Raw genomic sequence first — 16,677 nt, forward strand, 5'->3', positions numbered from 1 at the left:
GGTGAGGTTCATGCCAGCACCACCTGCTGTCACCCATCAGCATGTGATGGAGTTTGATGTGGAGGAGAACGACTCTTCTCGTTCTCCATCCCCTCAGGAGATTCTGCTAGAGGTAGAACTGGATGAAAATGAGGTAAAGGAGTTTGAGAAGCAGGTTAAGATCATCACCATTCCTGAGTACACAGCAGACAACAAGAGCATGGTCATATCTTTGGATGTGTTACCCAGTATTTATGAGGAGGGTGCTGTGGATTTTGTCACTCAAGAGCATGATGACTTGAAAATAGCATTTGAGGTCACAGAGATGCCTCCAAGGTTTATCAACCCAATCTGTGACATGGAAACCCCAGAGGGTACTACTGTTATGTTTGAGTGCTCTCTGATGGGAATCCCGTCTCCAATTGTGTCCTGGTTTAAAGGAGATAAGAAAATTCCACATAATACAAAGAAATACTTGCACTCCTCTGATGGAGATAACCACTTCCTGAAGATCTGTAAAGTTACTACTCAGGATAGTGGAGTTTATACTTGTAGGGCGATAAACCTCGTTGGGGAGACTCTTTGTCGAGCCTCCCTGGTGGTGATAAGTGCAAAGGCTTTTTCAGGGAAGACCAGAGGTAGGGAGCTGACCGCTGTGTCCTTAGGAAGTGCTAAGGTCCAGCCCCAGAAGTTTGACCTGATGGTTGGAAACACGTCGTTTGATGGTGAACAGGTGTCTGAAATCGAGCTTGAGTTTGAGTTTGAGCAAGAGCCTGATGAGTCACAGCGGGCAGTGAGGTTGGTGGCCAACACTGACCACCAAACCAGTGAACAAGGACAAAAGTATGTTAGTGTTAATTTTGATGTGTTTGCTGAGCCAGCCAAGGATGAAAAAATTGAATTTAAGGGGAAGTCATCGGATATGTGCAGCTTTCATTTCCAGGTGACCGAAATCCCCCCTAAATGTGTTATCCCACTGACTAACGTAACTGCAGCTGTAGGGACCCCTGTCATTCTCCAGTGTTTGGTCAGCGGCAAACCAAACCCCACAGCTCAGTGGTACAAAGATGGAGAGCTGGTCACTGACAGTAGATGTATAATCCAGGAGAAAAGTGCTGGTCATTTCAATCTGCTCATAACCAACGTGACTCAGAGTGATGCTGGAGAGTATAAGTGTTTAATCCAAAACTCTGCTGGCTGCATAGAAACAACAGCACTGCTGAAGATTTTCTAGATATTAAGGTTGTAAGGTTTGGTCACCTTAAAACCAAAAATTCACCAAGCAAAAGTAACCAAGAGGAAACAGAAGTAACCAAATTCCACACAAAACCTTGGTCAGGATTTCAAACTAGAACTTTCTTGGTTACACTGCTAACTACTGGTTTACCATAACTGGCACTAAAATCAATTAGCTACAAATTCATTTCTTATTTTTCTTTTGAAGTCATGAATTTGTGTGACGATAACTTTTGGTTATGGAATAAACTGAGAACTTCTTTGCTTCACTGCCTTATATGTGGTCTGATTTAAAAGCAAAAGCTGAGACATGTAGCAGAGTGTTGTATTGATGATGAAAACAGTGTTTTAGTGTTTGTCATTGTAAGTCAAAAAGTTTATCTTTTATTCTTTATGTAAAACACAAGGCAATATTAGTTTAAGTCTTTGATCGAAAAGTTTTGGTTCATGTTTTCTTTGGTAACTCTTTGAGCTAGACTGATTGAATGTTGAAGTTATGCTGTTTAAATTATTTTTCAAACTACATATGAAGGAAATTTCACTCAAAGTCACGTGTTAACTAAAGTTTAGTTTTAGTGGTAGAATGTAGCATGTCTGCAATAACAATGCAGTAAACATAAAAGAAATACATCTATTTGATAATTTGTTTACTTTAAGTTCCTTGTTCTTACAGTATTTACCGAGATATATATATATGTTTTTGAAATTAAAGACGCAATTCAGAAAATACTGACAGGATTTCATTTGAAAGGACTTAAATTATAAATGCACTGTATTTGTTAAATTATAATTTATTACTCATAAGCTTTACTGTTATCAATCTTTTAGTAGGTCTATTATTCAATAATATTAAAATTAAAGCTTAAGAAACAATCATCTAAAGTAAATTTAAAAACAAATGTTCTGTACTGCTGACTTGAAATTATTTTGTTGGTTAAGTTTGAGTGGCCTTTAATGTGGATTTTTTGGGGGGTCGGGAGGTTGAGTGCTTTCACTGCCTGTGTATGATTTTTTTGTGGAATTATAAATCAAAATAAAAAGGGAAGTGAAAGATAAGTTATTTTAAAAATGGACACTGTGAAACATTTTTTTTTAGAAAACGACGATGTGGATGTTTTGTAAATAAGTGTAATGTTAGGAGTGTATGAGTGTTCAAATTACGAGAGAAAAAAACAGAAAACTGTGGTGTTGTGATGAACATGTGTGGTTTATTTGTACAGATATGTCAGTTTGTCTCAGAGTTTATATAATAAAAGGTTTGATGTAAAGTTTAAGTCTGGTCATGGTTTATGTTTTCATGAATGATTACCACTGTTGTCATGAAGTGTCATTTTTCTCAAACAAAAACTCAATAATGATTCACCAGTTAGGGTTTATGAATTCAAGACAATAACTAAAATGAGTCTCCTAATTAGTCATTTGTATTTGTGCAAGCATATAAATAACGGCATTAAACCATTAAACAGAGTAGGAATAATCCTGACTGCTTTCGTACTAGTTGCGTTGATGAGCCTCACTAACATTAGTGAAACATAGTATCTGTCACATAATATTGTTTCACTAATATCATTAGTGAAGCAAAAATTATGATCTTAGCTGTGTAACTGATAAATAAATAAGTAAATGTTAGTTTAGATTAATATTACTCTGGATGTTGAATTGTGAAAAGGAGTCAGGATCCTCTGAGTTTCACAGGCAGCATAAAAATGTTTGAGAAATTTTAACTTTAGAACATTCTAATCACTTGTAAATGTGCAAAAGCTGTTTGCAAAATACAACTAAGGAGGTTAACGCTGCTGTACCAGCTGTCACATGGTTGTCCTTTTCACACCACTTGAGTTTTTCCAACCTTCAAAACTTGGTGCTAATAAACTGTACACATACATATTGAGCAATTTTTGTAGCTATTGACTGCCTTGATATGTTTTTGTGAGTTAATTAGTAAAATGATAAGGTTTTATTTGTGGACATTGTTTTCAGTGTTGCTCAATATTTCCCGACAGAGCGTTCTAGCACCACCATCACCACTGTGGAAGAACGAGAGGAAACCTTCTACACTGGTGTCCAGTTACCACAGAAATCTAAAACACTTGAACTCAAGCCAGAACCCAAACGTTACTCTTCCACTTTAGAGAAGAAAAAAGAGAAGCCAGTTTTCCTCAGCCAGCTATCCCCAGCAGCCGTAACCTCAGGGGAAACAGCCAGATTTACGGTCAGGGTGTCCGGCTTTCCAAAGCCGATTGTTCAGTGGTCTCGCAATGGTAGGGTGATAAAAAGCTCTTCTGCGTACAGGCTGGTAGAAGAAAAGGAGGAGTACACATTGGTGATCACCAAAGTTACATCTGAGTATGAGGGCGAATATTCCTGCACTGCCACCAACAGGTTTGGGCAGACAACATGCACCACATACCTAGAAGTGAAAAAGCCTGACATCAGCCAAGCAGAGAGGTGGGTGGAGAAAATGTTTAAGGTCACAGGTCAACCACCTACATTTACTGTTCAGATCCAACCTGTTAGATGTTCAGAAGGAGGGGAGGTTTATTTTAATTATAAAACCACAGGAGATCCAGTTCCTGATGTGAAATGGTTGAAAGGGGCTTTCCAAATCCAGCCCAGCAGAAACTGCATCATAGTAACCAACCCAGATGGATCTGGCCTAATCAATATCAAGAGCGTCAAACAGGAAGACAGTGGCCTATACACATGTAAAGCCTCCAACCAGTTTGGTGAGGCTACCTGTAGTGCTGAGCTTGTTGTGTTTAGGGAGTCGGTCTCTGTTTCACACAAAAAGGAGCAGCTAACCGTGGTTCAGAAAAAATCCTATAAGGTGTCAGTATCAGAACAGGCGACAGAGTCTCGTCTGTATCAGGTCAGCCTTCCAGGCCAGGACAAGACCCGGTCAGATCAAATGGTTTATACCATTGGTACTGAAGACAGGAAGATCATTCCTAGTGAGCAGGTGGCCTCGCTTGGGGAGGCTGACATCTCTGCTGCAACCATCCATCGTGAGACACTGACCCAACAGGCAGCTGTGCTTCAGACTCATGAGATAGAGGAGAGGGTTTCTGTGGTTCCCACTCACCCACCTCAGGCATCAGCTGTTCCTGGGAAGCAGCTTCACATGGCAGCATTTACATCCTCTGTAGAAGAGAGTCAGGGTCTCACAGAGCAGCACTGTGACCGCATTCAGAGTCCTGAGGTCATTGAACTGCAGCTGGCAAGAGAAAAACAATCAAAATTAATGTCTGCCATGGCAGAGGAGCTCATCCCACTTTCAACTGTCAGCACAGAGCTTCTGCATGACAAGCAGCCTGCTAACATCAAACCCACCTCTGAACCCAAACACTTGGTCAGCGGGCATCAGGTGGAGTCTCAACTTTCTATTGTAAGAGAGCAATCTGAGGATATCCCTGGACAACAGCAAGAGAAGAGCTACAGGGTGAAGGAAGGTATTAAAATTTTATATTCAGCTCAGTCTACAGAGAAACAAGTAATGGAAGAAGGCCACACAACTGAACTATCAACAGCAGAATCTGCTGTCAAATCCACCATTAAGAAAGAACAGCGTCAGCCCATTTTAGCCTCAATCAGTGAGTCCAAACAAACTCTTTCTAAGGAGACAGGGTTCTCGATCCAGATGCCTGCTGAAGCAGCAGCTCAGCTTTCTAAAGACAGAATAATGAAGGCAGCTTTAAATGCTGAAGAAAGGCAAATACTACAGGCTGAGTCGGCTAAAGAACTGCCATGTCTGGATAGGGCAGTGACTATTCAGTCACATGTAGAAAGTGGGAAGGTACTGCACCTGCAGGTCATCACAGACCAAGACCTCCTTTCATCTGAAAAGAGTTTCAGTTCTGAAAAACCAGCACCTGAGCAGGCAGATACCAGGAAGAGTCCCATTCTGTTGCACACTGTAAGTCAGGCTCAGCAAAAAACTGTTTTTTGTGAAGACATATCAGAGTTTGAAGCTAAAGCCAGCTCGATAGCCATTCAACCCAAAAATGAGGCTCAGACTGTGCTGCATCTCCAGTCAATAATGCCTGTAGAGGTGCTGCCTAAAGAGGGTGTTTTCACAGATGAAAAGCCTGATGAACAGGTAGCAACACAGAAGCACGAAAAATCAAGGAGCCATGCAGCTGTCTCAGAAGAAAGACGAGAACTCACAGCAGATTACCATTCAGAGCTAGATTTGTCAGTGACCGGGGTTCAGTCTAACATTCGAACTGAGCCCAAGCCTCAGAAAATCCTCCAGGTTTCCTACCAGCCCATGCAGCTGCCAAAGGAAACCCCCATTGCTGTTGATCTCAAGCACCAGAAAGCTTTAGTTCAGAAAGAAGATCGCTGGAATGTGATGCATGTCACCAGTGTAGCAGACAGTCAGGTCTTAGAAGAGGGTCACACAGAAACTCTGTCAGGTGTGGACAAGTTTAAGTGTCTAACAACCATAGAGCCTAAAATGCCCACTGAACCAGTCCAGATTGAAGAGAAGGAGATCTCCACTGAGAGCAGCATCTCTCTGGAGGCAGCAGAACAGGACTTTGCTGTTCAGATCCAGGAGGGTCAGTCCGTTAGGCAGTCGATAGTGATGGATGAGAAGCGAGTGTTAACAGGGGAGCTTTCTCAAGAGATCTCCAAGTCTGAATCGACTAAAGTTATAGTCAGCACACAACCAAAACTGTCCCTTATGGCATCAGAATCTAAAGACAGCACTGCTCTCCCCAAAGAGATGATGTTTGTGATTCAAATCCCTAAACCTTCCAGTCTAAATATACGGCATCAGCTCAGAGAGGCACTGCAGTCTGCTGTTGCCAGTGACCAGCCAGTCCTACTGGCTGATGTTGTTGGAAAGTTACAGGCTTTGGAAGTGCAGGAGGTCAAAGTTCAGCGAGAACCCAAGCGCTCTATGTTTACATATCTGATCACAACAACAGGTGCCCCCATTGAGATCACACTAGCTTTTGAAGGTGAATACCCGCAAAAGGCTGATCTCAGGACTGAACTACAGGCAGCGTTCCACTCTATTGTGTACCAGGAGGCTCATGTTCTTACCTCAGAGCAACCAGGCACCATGCAGCTAGACAAACCCCAGAGGGCTCATGTTTCCTCAGCCAGGTCAGAGCAAATGCTTTCTACAGTGGTAGAGTCTGTGCGTGTGGCAGAGAGTACAGTAGATTTCACAGCTGCAAAATCTCAGGCTGCTGCACTTAAGATCGAGTCTGATGTCACAGTTGAATGCGCTGCAGAAGGGGGGCAGGTTGTAATTCAAGAATCCAAGACAGAGAAGGTGGAAAAGTCCATTTCATCTAAGACCAAGATAACCACAGAGACTCAGGTGGCCTTTGAACAGTCGGTTCAGGTATCAAGAAAAGAAATGAGGTCTGTAATGGTAGAAAGTGAAGAAAAAGAAGTGGGAACAGCTTTTGTCACTACTGCTCTGCCTCTTGCCACCATCCCCACTGAGCAAACACTAGATGTAAGCATCCAGCAGAAGCACAGGGAAGAGATCTTCAAAGAGGAAGTCACATTATCCAGACCAGAGCAGAGAGAATACCCTGAAATAGTTACCTCCCTACTGGACTTAGCTACTGAAGAAGATGGTGAAGTCACTTTTATTACAACCATTAAATTTGCAACAAAAGTAAGCTGGTTTTTCAATGGCCAATTGGTGAAATCTGGCAAAGAGTTCAAGTGTTTCAAAGACCATGACACATACTCACTGGTTATCAACAAAGTTGTCAAGGAGAGACATCAAGGAGAATATGTTTGTGAGGCTGAGAATGAAGCCGGCAGGACAACAACATCTTCAAGACTCACTGTGGTCCCAAGAGGTTTGCTAACAGGATAAATATATGTAACATTCATTCACCCATCCATTTTCTATGAGCAACTAATAATTCACATGAATTTCTTCATTCCAAGCGTCTCTCATTTAAGTACTTTGTATTTATCACTTTGGTTTTATATCCATTTCATAGCTCAGCATGAGCACTGTTAGGGTTCCGCATGGGTACTAACTCGCTGTGTTTTATTTGTTCTACATCATTTCTTGATCTTTATGTCCTAAAGACCAAGGCCATCACAGCCATGCAAAGACCACCTTGTGGTCCTGTGGTTTATTACCATCTTTCAGTATTGATTCTCATGGTCACTGGTCTTTGGGACACTTCACAGCCTTTTTAGGATCACCGTGGCATGCAAGAATCAACAGGTTGGTCTGTCACTGTCCTTTTAGGTCCATTCTTGCTACATTGCCAGTCTTTCTGCATGTTTGAGGGCTTAAACTTGGCATTGCATCATTTTCACAAAGATTTTCCTCTTTTCAGCTGGAACCCTAGCCCCATGAGAACCTTCAATGAAAACATGGGGCTAATGTTCCTGCTCTTTTTCTCCTCCACAGTCACTGCTGAATTGTCTTCCACCATTGCTGTACATTCCACCTTTCATGCTCCTGATGCTCCTGTCAGTTTTTTTACTTACATCAAAAGCTGTGGATGTCATAGCTAACATCTATGCTTCATTGTATCTGTGTGTGCCTCAGTGCCACCTGTTTTCAGGCAGAAAATCAACCCTGTAGAGATCAACGTTGGAGGCCATGCAAAGTTCGACTGCGAGACTGAGGATGCGCCGAACGTGACCTTCAAATGGTACAAATCTAACATTGAAATCAAACAGAGTGAGAAGTACCGGATCATCAGCCGCCACACAGGGTCTTCACTGGAGCTCCTGAATCCTGTGAAGACTGACAGCGGTGAATACACCTGCAAGGCTTCAAACCAGCACGGCTTTGATAGCTGCACTGCCTCGCTCATCGTGACTGGTAAGATCCCAGTGGGAACTTTTTAAATTTTCTATGCATGTATGTGTTGGAGACAGAGAGAGAGAATTATATTCATGTTATGTGTTAATGTGACTCATTATGGTTTGGAAGGCGCTGTTTGATTCTGACCCAGCATGTTTATACAGAGGTTTAAAATGTCCTCAATGTTGAATCCACATCCCTCACTAAGTTGGAAAGTTTGGTTTGTTTCTGATGTTTTTTTGCTACTCATTAAATGCTGTATATGTCCTACCTGCTTTCCATAGAGATGTATCCACCAGTGTTTGTTTCAAAACCAGAGCCAATGACCTTATTTGTGGGCAAACAAGCTGTTCTCCAGTGCTCACTCACTGGATCTTCACCAATGGAGGTTGTCTGGCACAAGGACAACATAGCCATCACATCTGAAGGGAATTATGTCATAAAAAGTGAAAAGAACAAGTATTCTCTTCACATTAAAAGTCTTGAGTTGACTGATCAGGGAGTATACCTGTGCAAGGCCTCCAACAGTGTTGGCACTGCTACTTTTACCACAGAGCTTACAGTTATAAGAAAGCCCAGCTTTGTTAGGACCTTTGAACCAACGTCAGCTGCTGTCAATGACCCACTAAAACTGGAGTGCCAGGTGGATGAGGACACTGGGGTGACCGTCACCTGGACCAGGGATGGCAAAAAAGTCCACCTGAGCATGGACTGTAAGATATCCTTTGAGGATAAGGTGGCAGTTCTTGAGATTCCCAAGTCCAAGCTCAAGGACTCTGGGAAATATGTTTGCACAGCCACAAATGAGGCTGGGAGCTCATCCTGTGAGGCTGTGGTAACAGTTCAAGGTAAGAACCTGCAGGTGATCACTGCTGGTAAAAACATTTGGTGGTCTATCCGAACTGCAAGCTGCGGCTAATGTGTTGCAATGTTGTCCCTTGTTTTGGCTTTTGTTTTTGTTTTTTGCTGATGTTCTTCTGTGTCTGTTTTGACAATGTCTTTAAGTCTGTGTCTCCAAACACTCTTTCAGAACCCCCTGCTTTTGTCAGGAAAATGGAGCCTAAGTTTACCTGGAAGCAGGGTGCAGCTGCACGTTTACAATGTAGCGTTAAAGGATCATCTGAACTTCACATCCACTGGTTCTGGAATGAAAGAGAGCTTAGTGATGGAGAGAAATATAAAATCACCTTTAAGAACGGAGTTGCATCTGTGGAAATATTAAATCTCCTGGTGACAGACAGTGGAAGTTACATATGTGAGGTGTCGAATAATGCTGGTAGTGAGAGCTGCAGTACTGTGGTTGCTGTTAAAGGTTTGTTTTGAGAAAGACTTACATGATTCTCAGTGTTCCGTTCAGAAAATATTAGTTTTAACCCCACACACTTTAATCTTTTGACATTCAGAGCCTCCATCCATTAGAAAAGATCTACAGACCGTAGAAGCTGTGAAAGGTGCAGCAGCTCAGCTGGAGTGTGAGATTTCAGGAACGGCTCCTTTTGAAATCAGCTGGTTAAAAAATAAGAAGCCCATCACAGCTGATCAGAAATATAAAATCATCTCCCAAGACTCTCTGTCAAGGCTAGAGATCCAGACCTTTGAAAGCGCAGACATTGGAGATTATCAGTGTGTCGTTTCCAACGATGTGGGGAAGGTAACCACCAAGGCCTCAGCTAAACTGAAAGGTTGGTAAACCCGTTAAAGGCTGAGGATTATTGCTGCACCTGAAAGTCAGATTTTAATGTGTTACGTGTTTTTGTAGAGCCACCATCTTTCTCAAAGAGAGTTGAAAGTGTTACAGCCGTGTTGGGAAATGCAGTGAAACTACAAGGAACCATAAAGGGCTCAGCTCCCATCACTGTTAAATGGATGAAAGACTCTGAAATACTCAGAGATGATGATCCAAATATCAAGATGGTTTTTGAGAACAATGTTGTAAGCCTTTGTATAACAGCAGTGGCCATCAACCATGGTGGCAAGTACTCATGCCAAGCAGAAAACGAGGCTGGGCAGCAAAAATGTGAAGCCACTCTGACTGTGCAAGGTCAGGGAAAATCTTTGATGCAGATGTCATTGTACACAGGTCCAAAGCTCTTTCTCTTAATAACCACCTCATCTGTCTTACACCAGAACCTGCTAGAATTGTAGAACCTGCGGAGTCCATTAGTGTGACTGCAGGAGACTCGGCCACGTTGGAGTGTACAATCTCTGGAAGCCCAGAGCTGAAAGTAAAGTGGTTCAAAGATGGGAAGGAGATGATAAGTGGGCGGAAATACAAGATGACGTTGAAGGACAACGTAGCCACCATGAAAATTTTGACAGCGGAGAAAGGAGACACTTCGGAGTACAAGATGGAAGTGTCCAATAAAGTCGGGAAAGACCAGTGCACATGCTCAGTCACTGTCTTAGGTTAGCTCGCTGTTCTACAAATTAAGTACAATATAGGGGTCCTCCATAATGTTTGGGGCATTGATCCATTTTTCTGTAAATTTACACTCTGATTGTCAGTGTGAAACAATTCAGACATGAGCATTCAATATTGTTTCTGAGGCTTTCTCCACAGCAACTTGGATATTTTCCAAACAGTCTCACTCTTGGAACAAGATGCCACATAAACAATTGGATTTTTTTTACACATATTCTCATTTTCTCCTGAATCTTTTTCCATTGAACTTCAGCTGTGATCTGAAGAAGTTGCTCCTCCTGGGTTGTCTTGGCGTTCATGTATCTTTGTGTCTTGTTGATGAGAAACTGTATGACAGATCAGGAGAGGAATAGACAGATAAAAGTCTCTTCTGCAAGATGAGACTTGCAGAAGATCAGTAATGCAGGCACCTCTCCAGTCGGTTAGCTCTCTACCCTTGCACTTTCCTTTGTGAGGAGACACAAAACGCTGGAGAGACTATGTATCCCTTCTGCCCTGAGAACATCTTGGGATCCCCCAAAATGGGCTGGAGAGCTTCTCTGAAGAAAGGGAGGGCTTTTAGGATTTTCTTCCTGGTCCCAAGTCCCATGACTCAATTTTAGATAAATGCATTAATGGCAACTGTCTGTGGACAGTAGTCTCTGACAGCTGCCTTTTGCAGACTGATCCTCAAATGTTCACTTACATTACCATAGTGATGATTCTTACGACAGCAGTGAAGATTTTCCTTTGCGATTCATGAGGCCACCATGTCAGGTCTTCTTAATGAGATTCTGCACGTTTGATTTTGCTTTTGAGTTTGATAATTGCTTGACTAAAAAGCAATGACACATAGCCGAGCAATTACAAGTATCTGGAAAGCCAATTGTCCAAAACAGCCTGACTGTGATTAAAAAGTTATACTTTCTACTTGGGGGACCTGGAATTTGCACTCTAAGCATGTCTGAAATGTTAGATTAAGAATTTCATACAGCAAATAAGAGTGGGGAAGCTTAGAAAAATAAATACCAAACATTATGAAGGACTCTGTGTACCTGGGTATTAGAAAGCAACAATTTTTACCTCTCAAAAGTTATTGCTTTTGAGATGTAAATTGCAAAGTGCTGAGATTACTGCAACATTTTGATGACTTGTTCTTTATCAGGCCAACATTAGTCAATATAAATTAAACTCTTTGTCCATTTGCCTTGGATTGGTTTCCCATGGCAGATGTACAAGGAAGTTGGTTTTGATGACTGTGTGATCTGAAAGTAAGTCAATATGAATACTTTAAACTTAAGAGACAGTGTCCAGCATATAATTTTCTCTTGGGTTTAGTTGAACAACTCTTTACAGAAGCAACACAAGAGCGTTTATAAATGAGGTGCTTTTTTTTCAACTACCAGATCGGATAATGCCTCCAACTTTCACCAAGTCCCTGAAAAGAGTCGACGGCAACATTGGTAATGATGTGTCCATGGACTGCAGGGTGTCTGGGTCCCAACCCATGACCATTGTTTGGTTCAAAGATGACCAGGAAATAGAGTTGGGAGCCAAATTTCAATCGGAGTTCAAAGATAGCTCTGCCACACTGAGAGTCAGTCAGCTGGAAAAGGCAGACTCTGGAGTTTACAAATGCAAAGCCACCAACTCGGCTGGCTTTAAAGAAACCAGTGGCACGCTCTACGTCAAAGGTTATGAGTCTTTGTCTTATTTTCCCTTTCTTTCTCTTGTGTGACGTTTGAAGAATTTTATGTTAACATGACAAGACTATTTGTTTTTTGTTGATGGCCTTCAGAGCCCCCAGTGTTCACAGAGAAACCAGAAAACCAGGATGTTATACCAGGAGCCAAAGTCTCTTTCAGGGCAGCCTTCACTGGAACTGCTCCTTTGACTGTTAAATGGTTCAAAGAGGAAAAAGAGATTGTAACTGGAGGCATTTATTTTATAAAAAAAGATGCTTCTTCCAGCACCCTGGACCTTCACTCTGTGAAGCCCAGTGATTCCTCTAAATACACCTGCCAAGTGTCCAACGATGCTGGAAAAGTGGATTGCGCCACAGTCCTTTTTGTGAAAGGTTCTTGTCCTCATTATAACTGTGTCCTTAAAACCCTGACATTGAAGTGACACTAACAAGCCTTGTATCTTCTAATGAATGTTAACCTCTTCTCCCAGAACCTCCTGTGTTTGTACGAAAGCTTGATGCGACCAAGCTCGTCACAAGTGGCATCTCTACCAGGTTGGAGTGCAAAGTGTCAGGCAGTCCGGTCATCAGTTTTAAATGGTTTAAGGATGAGATGGAGATCAGCGCCAGTCCTAAATATACAATCAGTGTTTCTGATGTAGAAGCAACTCTTGAAATATTGAACTGCGCAACTGGGGACAGTGGCGATTATGTCTGTGTTGCGTCAAGTGAAGCAGGCAGTGATCGGTGCAGCAGTACAGTTACTGTCAAAGGTTGGTTCATCTACAGGAAGGTCTCCTGAATTCCTTTGGTTAATTGCAGTTTTAGTAAAGATAGTTTGATTTATTTAACTTTCAGTCAAAGATTACTGTAAACTTTGTATTATACTTATTCAGTCCAGTCTTCTGCTCACTGACCAACATCATTACTGTCTTCTAGAACCACCGGTGTTTGTACGTAGCTTGGAGGCCAAAGATGTTGTGAAAGGTTCTGAGATGATGTTGGAGGGCCAAGTCTCTGGCTCTGCTCCATTCACTGTGTCATTTTACAAAAACTCCAAGGCAGTCAGAAATGACAAAAGACATAAAATCACAGTGAAAGACGATCTAGTGGCTCTGCAAGTGCAGGTGGTCGAGGCTGGAGATGTTGGCTTGTACCAGTGCACTGTTGAGAATGAAGTGGGGATGTCAACCTGTGAATGTCAAGTTACACTCAAAGGTTGGTTAGGTGCATCTATATTTTGTCCAAAACTTTAATCTTTAGTCAGAGACTTTCAAGCTTGATATGTGTGACATCTTGAGATGCTCATAATGTTCATATACCATCTTTGACTTGTAGAACCACCGTCTTTTGTAAAAAAGCTTGAAAATGTCAGTTCATTGGTGGGCAGTGATATTTCTCTCCAATGCACACTGAAGGGCTCTGAGCCCATTACTGTGACCTGGCTAAAGGACAACCATGAGCTCAAGGAAGCTGAAAATGTTAATATTTCATATGAGAACAAGACTGCCCTGCTGCACATAAATGGATTGCACAATAAACATGGAGGAAAATACTCCTGCCAGGCACAGAATCAGGCTGGTAGCCAGACATGCTCTGCTGTTCTGACAGTCAAAGGTTGGTTAAACCTTTTAATTTTGATTTGTGCTCTCATTTTGCAGTTATAATCTTAAAGTCATTCATATTTGAATACAATAACAAGCAAGAGGTTTCCCTGAAACAGCCAATGTCTTCACATTTAACCTAAAGTTGCAATGTGTAGCAATAACTCATTTCAGATGTTTTTATAGAGCAATAATCCATTTCAAACTTCATGTCAAGGCAATTTGCAAGACAAACTGTCCAATTTATATCCAGATCTATATAATTCATATTCTTTTTAACTTGGTCACTAGATGTCAGTATTTGTTACACAGTTCTCCTTTAGGTAATTGCCCTAACAGCTATAGATCAGATCTCTAAAAACCATCTCAACATACAACATGTTAGCATATAGCATTGGTTTCAACCATCAACCACTGCTTATTGGAAAAAATAGACACAACCTGCTAGATTAGATAAGTCCAAGTGTTTGGTAGAAGGGAACAGATTGGGATTGGACCGATATGAATGACTCTGCAAGTAAACAAGAACCAGATGCTTTTCTTGAAATGTTAATTTTCTCTTTAAAATACATTCTTCTTCATGTATCAGAACCAGCTAAGATCACAGAAGAGGCTAAGTCCATCAGTGTGACTCAAGGGGATCCGGCCACACTCGAGGTCAGGTTCTCTGGGACAAAACCACTGAAGGCCAAATGGCTTAGGGCTGGCAAGGAGCTGACCTCAGGCCAGAGATTTAAAGTACAGACCACAGACACCAGCTCTGTGCTCAAGATTCTCAAAACTGAGAAAACTGACAGTGGTGAATTCACCTTTGAGATTTCTAATGATGTCGGACAAAGTTCTTGCGAGGCCACGCTCACCGTCCTTGGTCAGTGCTTAATGTGCATGGGTAACGTTAAAGTAAACTTTGCTTGTTTTCATCCAAATTTGTAACTTGTAACACTTGTTTTTATGTTATTCATGTCAGATCAAGTAATTCCTCCATCCTTTACGAGAAAACTGAAGCAAACAGAAGGTATTAAAGGATCATTTGCTCATCTGGAATGCCTTGTGTCAGGCTCTCTGCCGATTACTGTCCAGTGGTATAAAGATGAGAAGGAGATTCAGGCTGATGATAGACATAAATGTACATTCTTTGAGAATGTTGCTTGCCTGGAAATCTCTGATCTTCACCTTAAAGATGGTGGAAGTTATACATGCATCGCCAAAAACAAAGCAGGAACAGTCCAGTGCTCAGGCATCTTGTTTGTAAAAGGTCTGAAATGGTTGATTTGTCTAGTTTTATTCCAGCAGAAAAGAAAAAAATGTTAACTGAAAGGATTTTTGGCTTCTCTTCACAAGCAGTGGTTTGCTTCTCTCTTTCAGAACCACCATTCATTCTTGAAAAGCCTGAATCCATGAATGTTTTACCTGGATCAAAGGTCCAGTTTAACGTACTGCTCTCTGGCACACCACCACTGAACATCAAATGGTTTAAAAACAAGAAAGAGATTTTATCAAGTGCTGATTGCTCTGTGGTTAAAGACAACACATCCAGCTCGCTGGAGCTTTTCTTTGCCAAGAGCTCAGATTCTGGAGACTATGTGTGTGAAATTCAGAATGATGTGGGATCCACTTCCTGCCAAGCAACACTTTTCGTCAAAGGTTCTAACTATAACTATATATGAATCTAATGCAGATGCACATTTTAATTTGTTTACAGATTGTAATTTTTTTTAATTGTAGTTGCTTGTTCCGAATAGTCATGCTTTACTCACTAAGTTTAGACCAATGGTTCTCAATATTTTTATAACAAGTATCAACTAAGTAAATATTGACAAACTTGTTGTTAGTAGTTATGGTCACTAAGCACATCAATTTGATTGCTGATGTCTATTTAAATAACAGTTACTACATTCATGTTTACCTCACAATTGATTAAAACCAACATTTCTTCTGAATGTTTTTAATCCAGTCCAAATCCCACAAATCATGCACATACCACAGTTTGAGAATCATGGGTCTAAACCATTTGAAAGTAGTGCAAGAGAAAATTCTCATAATATCTCACATTTTAAGCCCCAGCTGTACTCATCATGATAGTTTCTACAGATTATTTATACCACAGCTCATTTGGCTTTTTATTTTACTTCTCAGAGCCTCCTAAGTTCACTCGGACACCGGATCGTGTGTCCGTAGTGCGTCCCGGGCAAAGCAAAGTGTTTGAGTGCCAGGTGACCGGCACACCTGAAATAGACATCTATTGGTTCAAGGAGGGCTCTGAGATCAGCGCAAGTGATCACTTCAAGATGGCCTTTGTAAACTCTGTGGCTACTCTGGAGGTTTGCGGGGCTGAAACTAAAGATGGTGGCCTTTATTACTGTGAGGCTCGTAATGAGGCTGGCAGTGAGAGCTGCAGCATGGAGCTCAAAGTGAAAGGTTTGTTGGGCTGGAGCTTTGAAAATCCAAACACTAGGAAATTATCCTTAAAGTTAAATTGGCAGAAAGTTTTTCATGCTCTGTTCCTTAATGAGAACTAAGCATATTTAGTGGATATCGTTTTGAAGCTAAATGACCTAATGGACCTAACTCACTATAATTCTGTGGTTAAACACGTATAGCATCAAATATTTACTAGAGAATTACCTCTTGAGGTAAAGTTATGACAGTTTTTCTTCTTTCGTCTCAGAACCGCCAATTTTTATTAAAGAACTGTCTCCAGCTGATGTTGTGAAGGGCTCAACAACATCTTTTGAGTGCCAGATTGCCGGAACAGGTCCATTTGAGATAACCTGGCACAAAGATGGAAAAGAGATCAAGCCCAGTGCAAAACATGGCTTTTCCCAGATCAATGACACTTTGACCCTAGAGATCCACAGATGTGATGGTGTAGATGTGGGTGAATATCAGTGTACTGTAGCTAATGAGGTTGGAAGCTGCACTTGTAAGACAACTCTAAGCCTCAAAGGTTGGTTTCTTTAGATTTAAAAGTCCC

At 41.5% G+C, this 16,677-nt stretch overlaps 1 protein-coding gene across 1 annotated transcript in view; it reads left to right on the forward strand.

Moving 5' to 3' along the window:
• The window catches only part of ttn.2 (titin, tandem duplicate 2), a 219,590-nt gene that overhangs the window by 44,035 nt on the left and 158,878 nt on the right, over window positions 1-16,677 (forward strand). The window contains exons 41-56 of the mRNA XM_032568351.1: window positions 7,754-8,032; window positions 8,299-8,862; window positions 9,045-9,326; window positions 9,418-9,696; window positions 9,774-10,055; window positions 10,142-10,420; window positions 11,822-12,109; window positions 12,214-12,492; window positions 12,591-12,872; window positions 13,039-13,317; window positions 13,438-13,716; window positions 14,293-14,571; window positions 14,671-14,958; window positions 15,069-15,347; window positions 15,840-16,121; window positions 16,372-16,650. Coding sequence (XP_032424242.1) covers window positions 7,754-8,032; window positions 8,299-8,862; window positions 9,045-9,326; window positions 9,418-9,696; window positions 9,774-10,055; window positions 10,142-10,420; window positions 11,822-12,109; window positions 12,214-12,492; window positions 12,591-12,872; window positions 13,039-13,317; window positions 13,438-13,716; window positions 14,293-14,571; window positions 14,671-14,958; window positions 15,069-15,347; window positions 15,840-16,121; window positions 16,372-16,650 — 4,779 coding nt within the window. The remainder of the gene's footprint in view (window positions 1-7,753; window positions 8,033-8,298; window positions 8,863-9,044; window positions 9,327-9,417; window positions 9,697-9,773; window positions 10,056-10,141; window positions 10,421-11,821; window positions 12,110-12,213; window positions 12,493-12,590; window positions 12,873-13,038; window positions 13,318-13,437; window positions 13,717-14,292; window positions 14,572-14,670; window positions 14,959-15,068; window positions 15,348-15,839; window positions 16,122-16,371; window positions 16,651-16,677) is intronic.

Source organism: Xiphophorus hellerii, chromosome 7 (genome assembly GCF_003331165.1).
Source record: "Xiphophorus hellerii strain 12219 chromosome 7, Xiphophorus_hellerii-4.1, whole genome shotgun sequence".
NCBI classification, from domain to species: domain Eukaryota; kingdom Metazoa; phylum Chordata; class Actinopteri; order Cyprinodontiformes; family Poeciliidae; genus Xiphophorus; species Xiphophorus hellerii.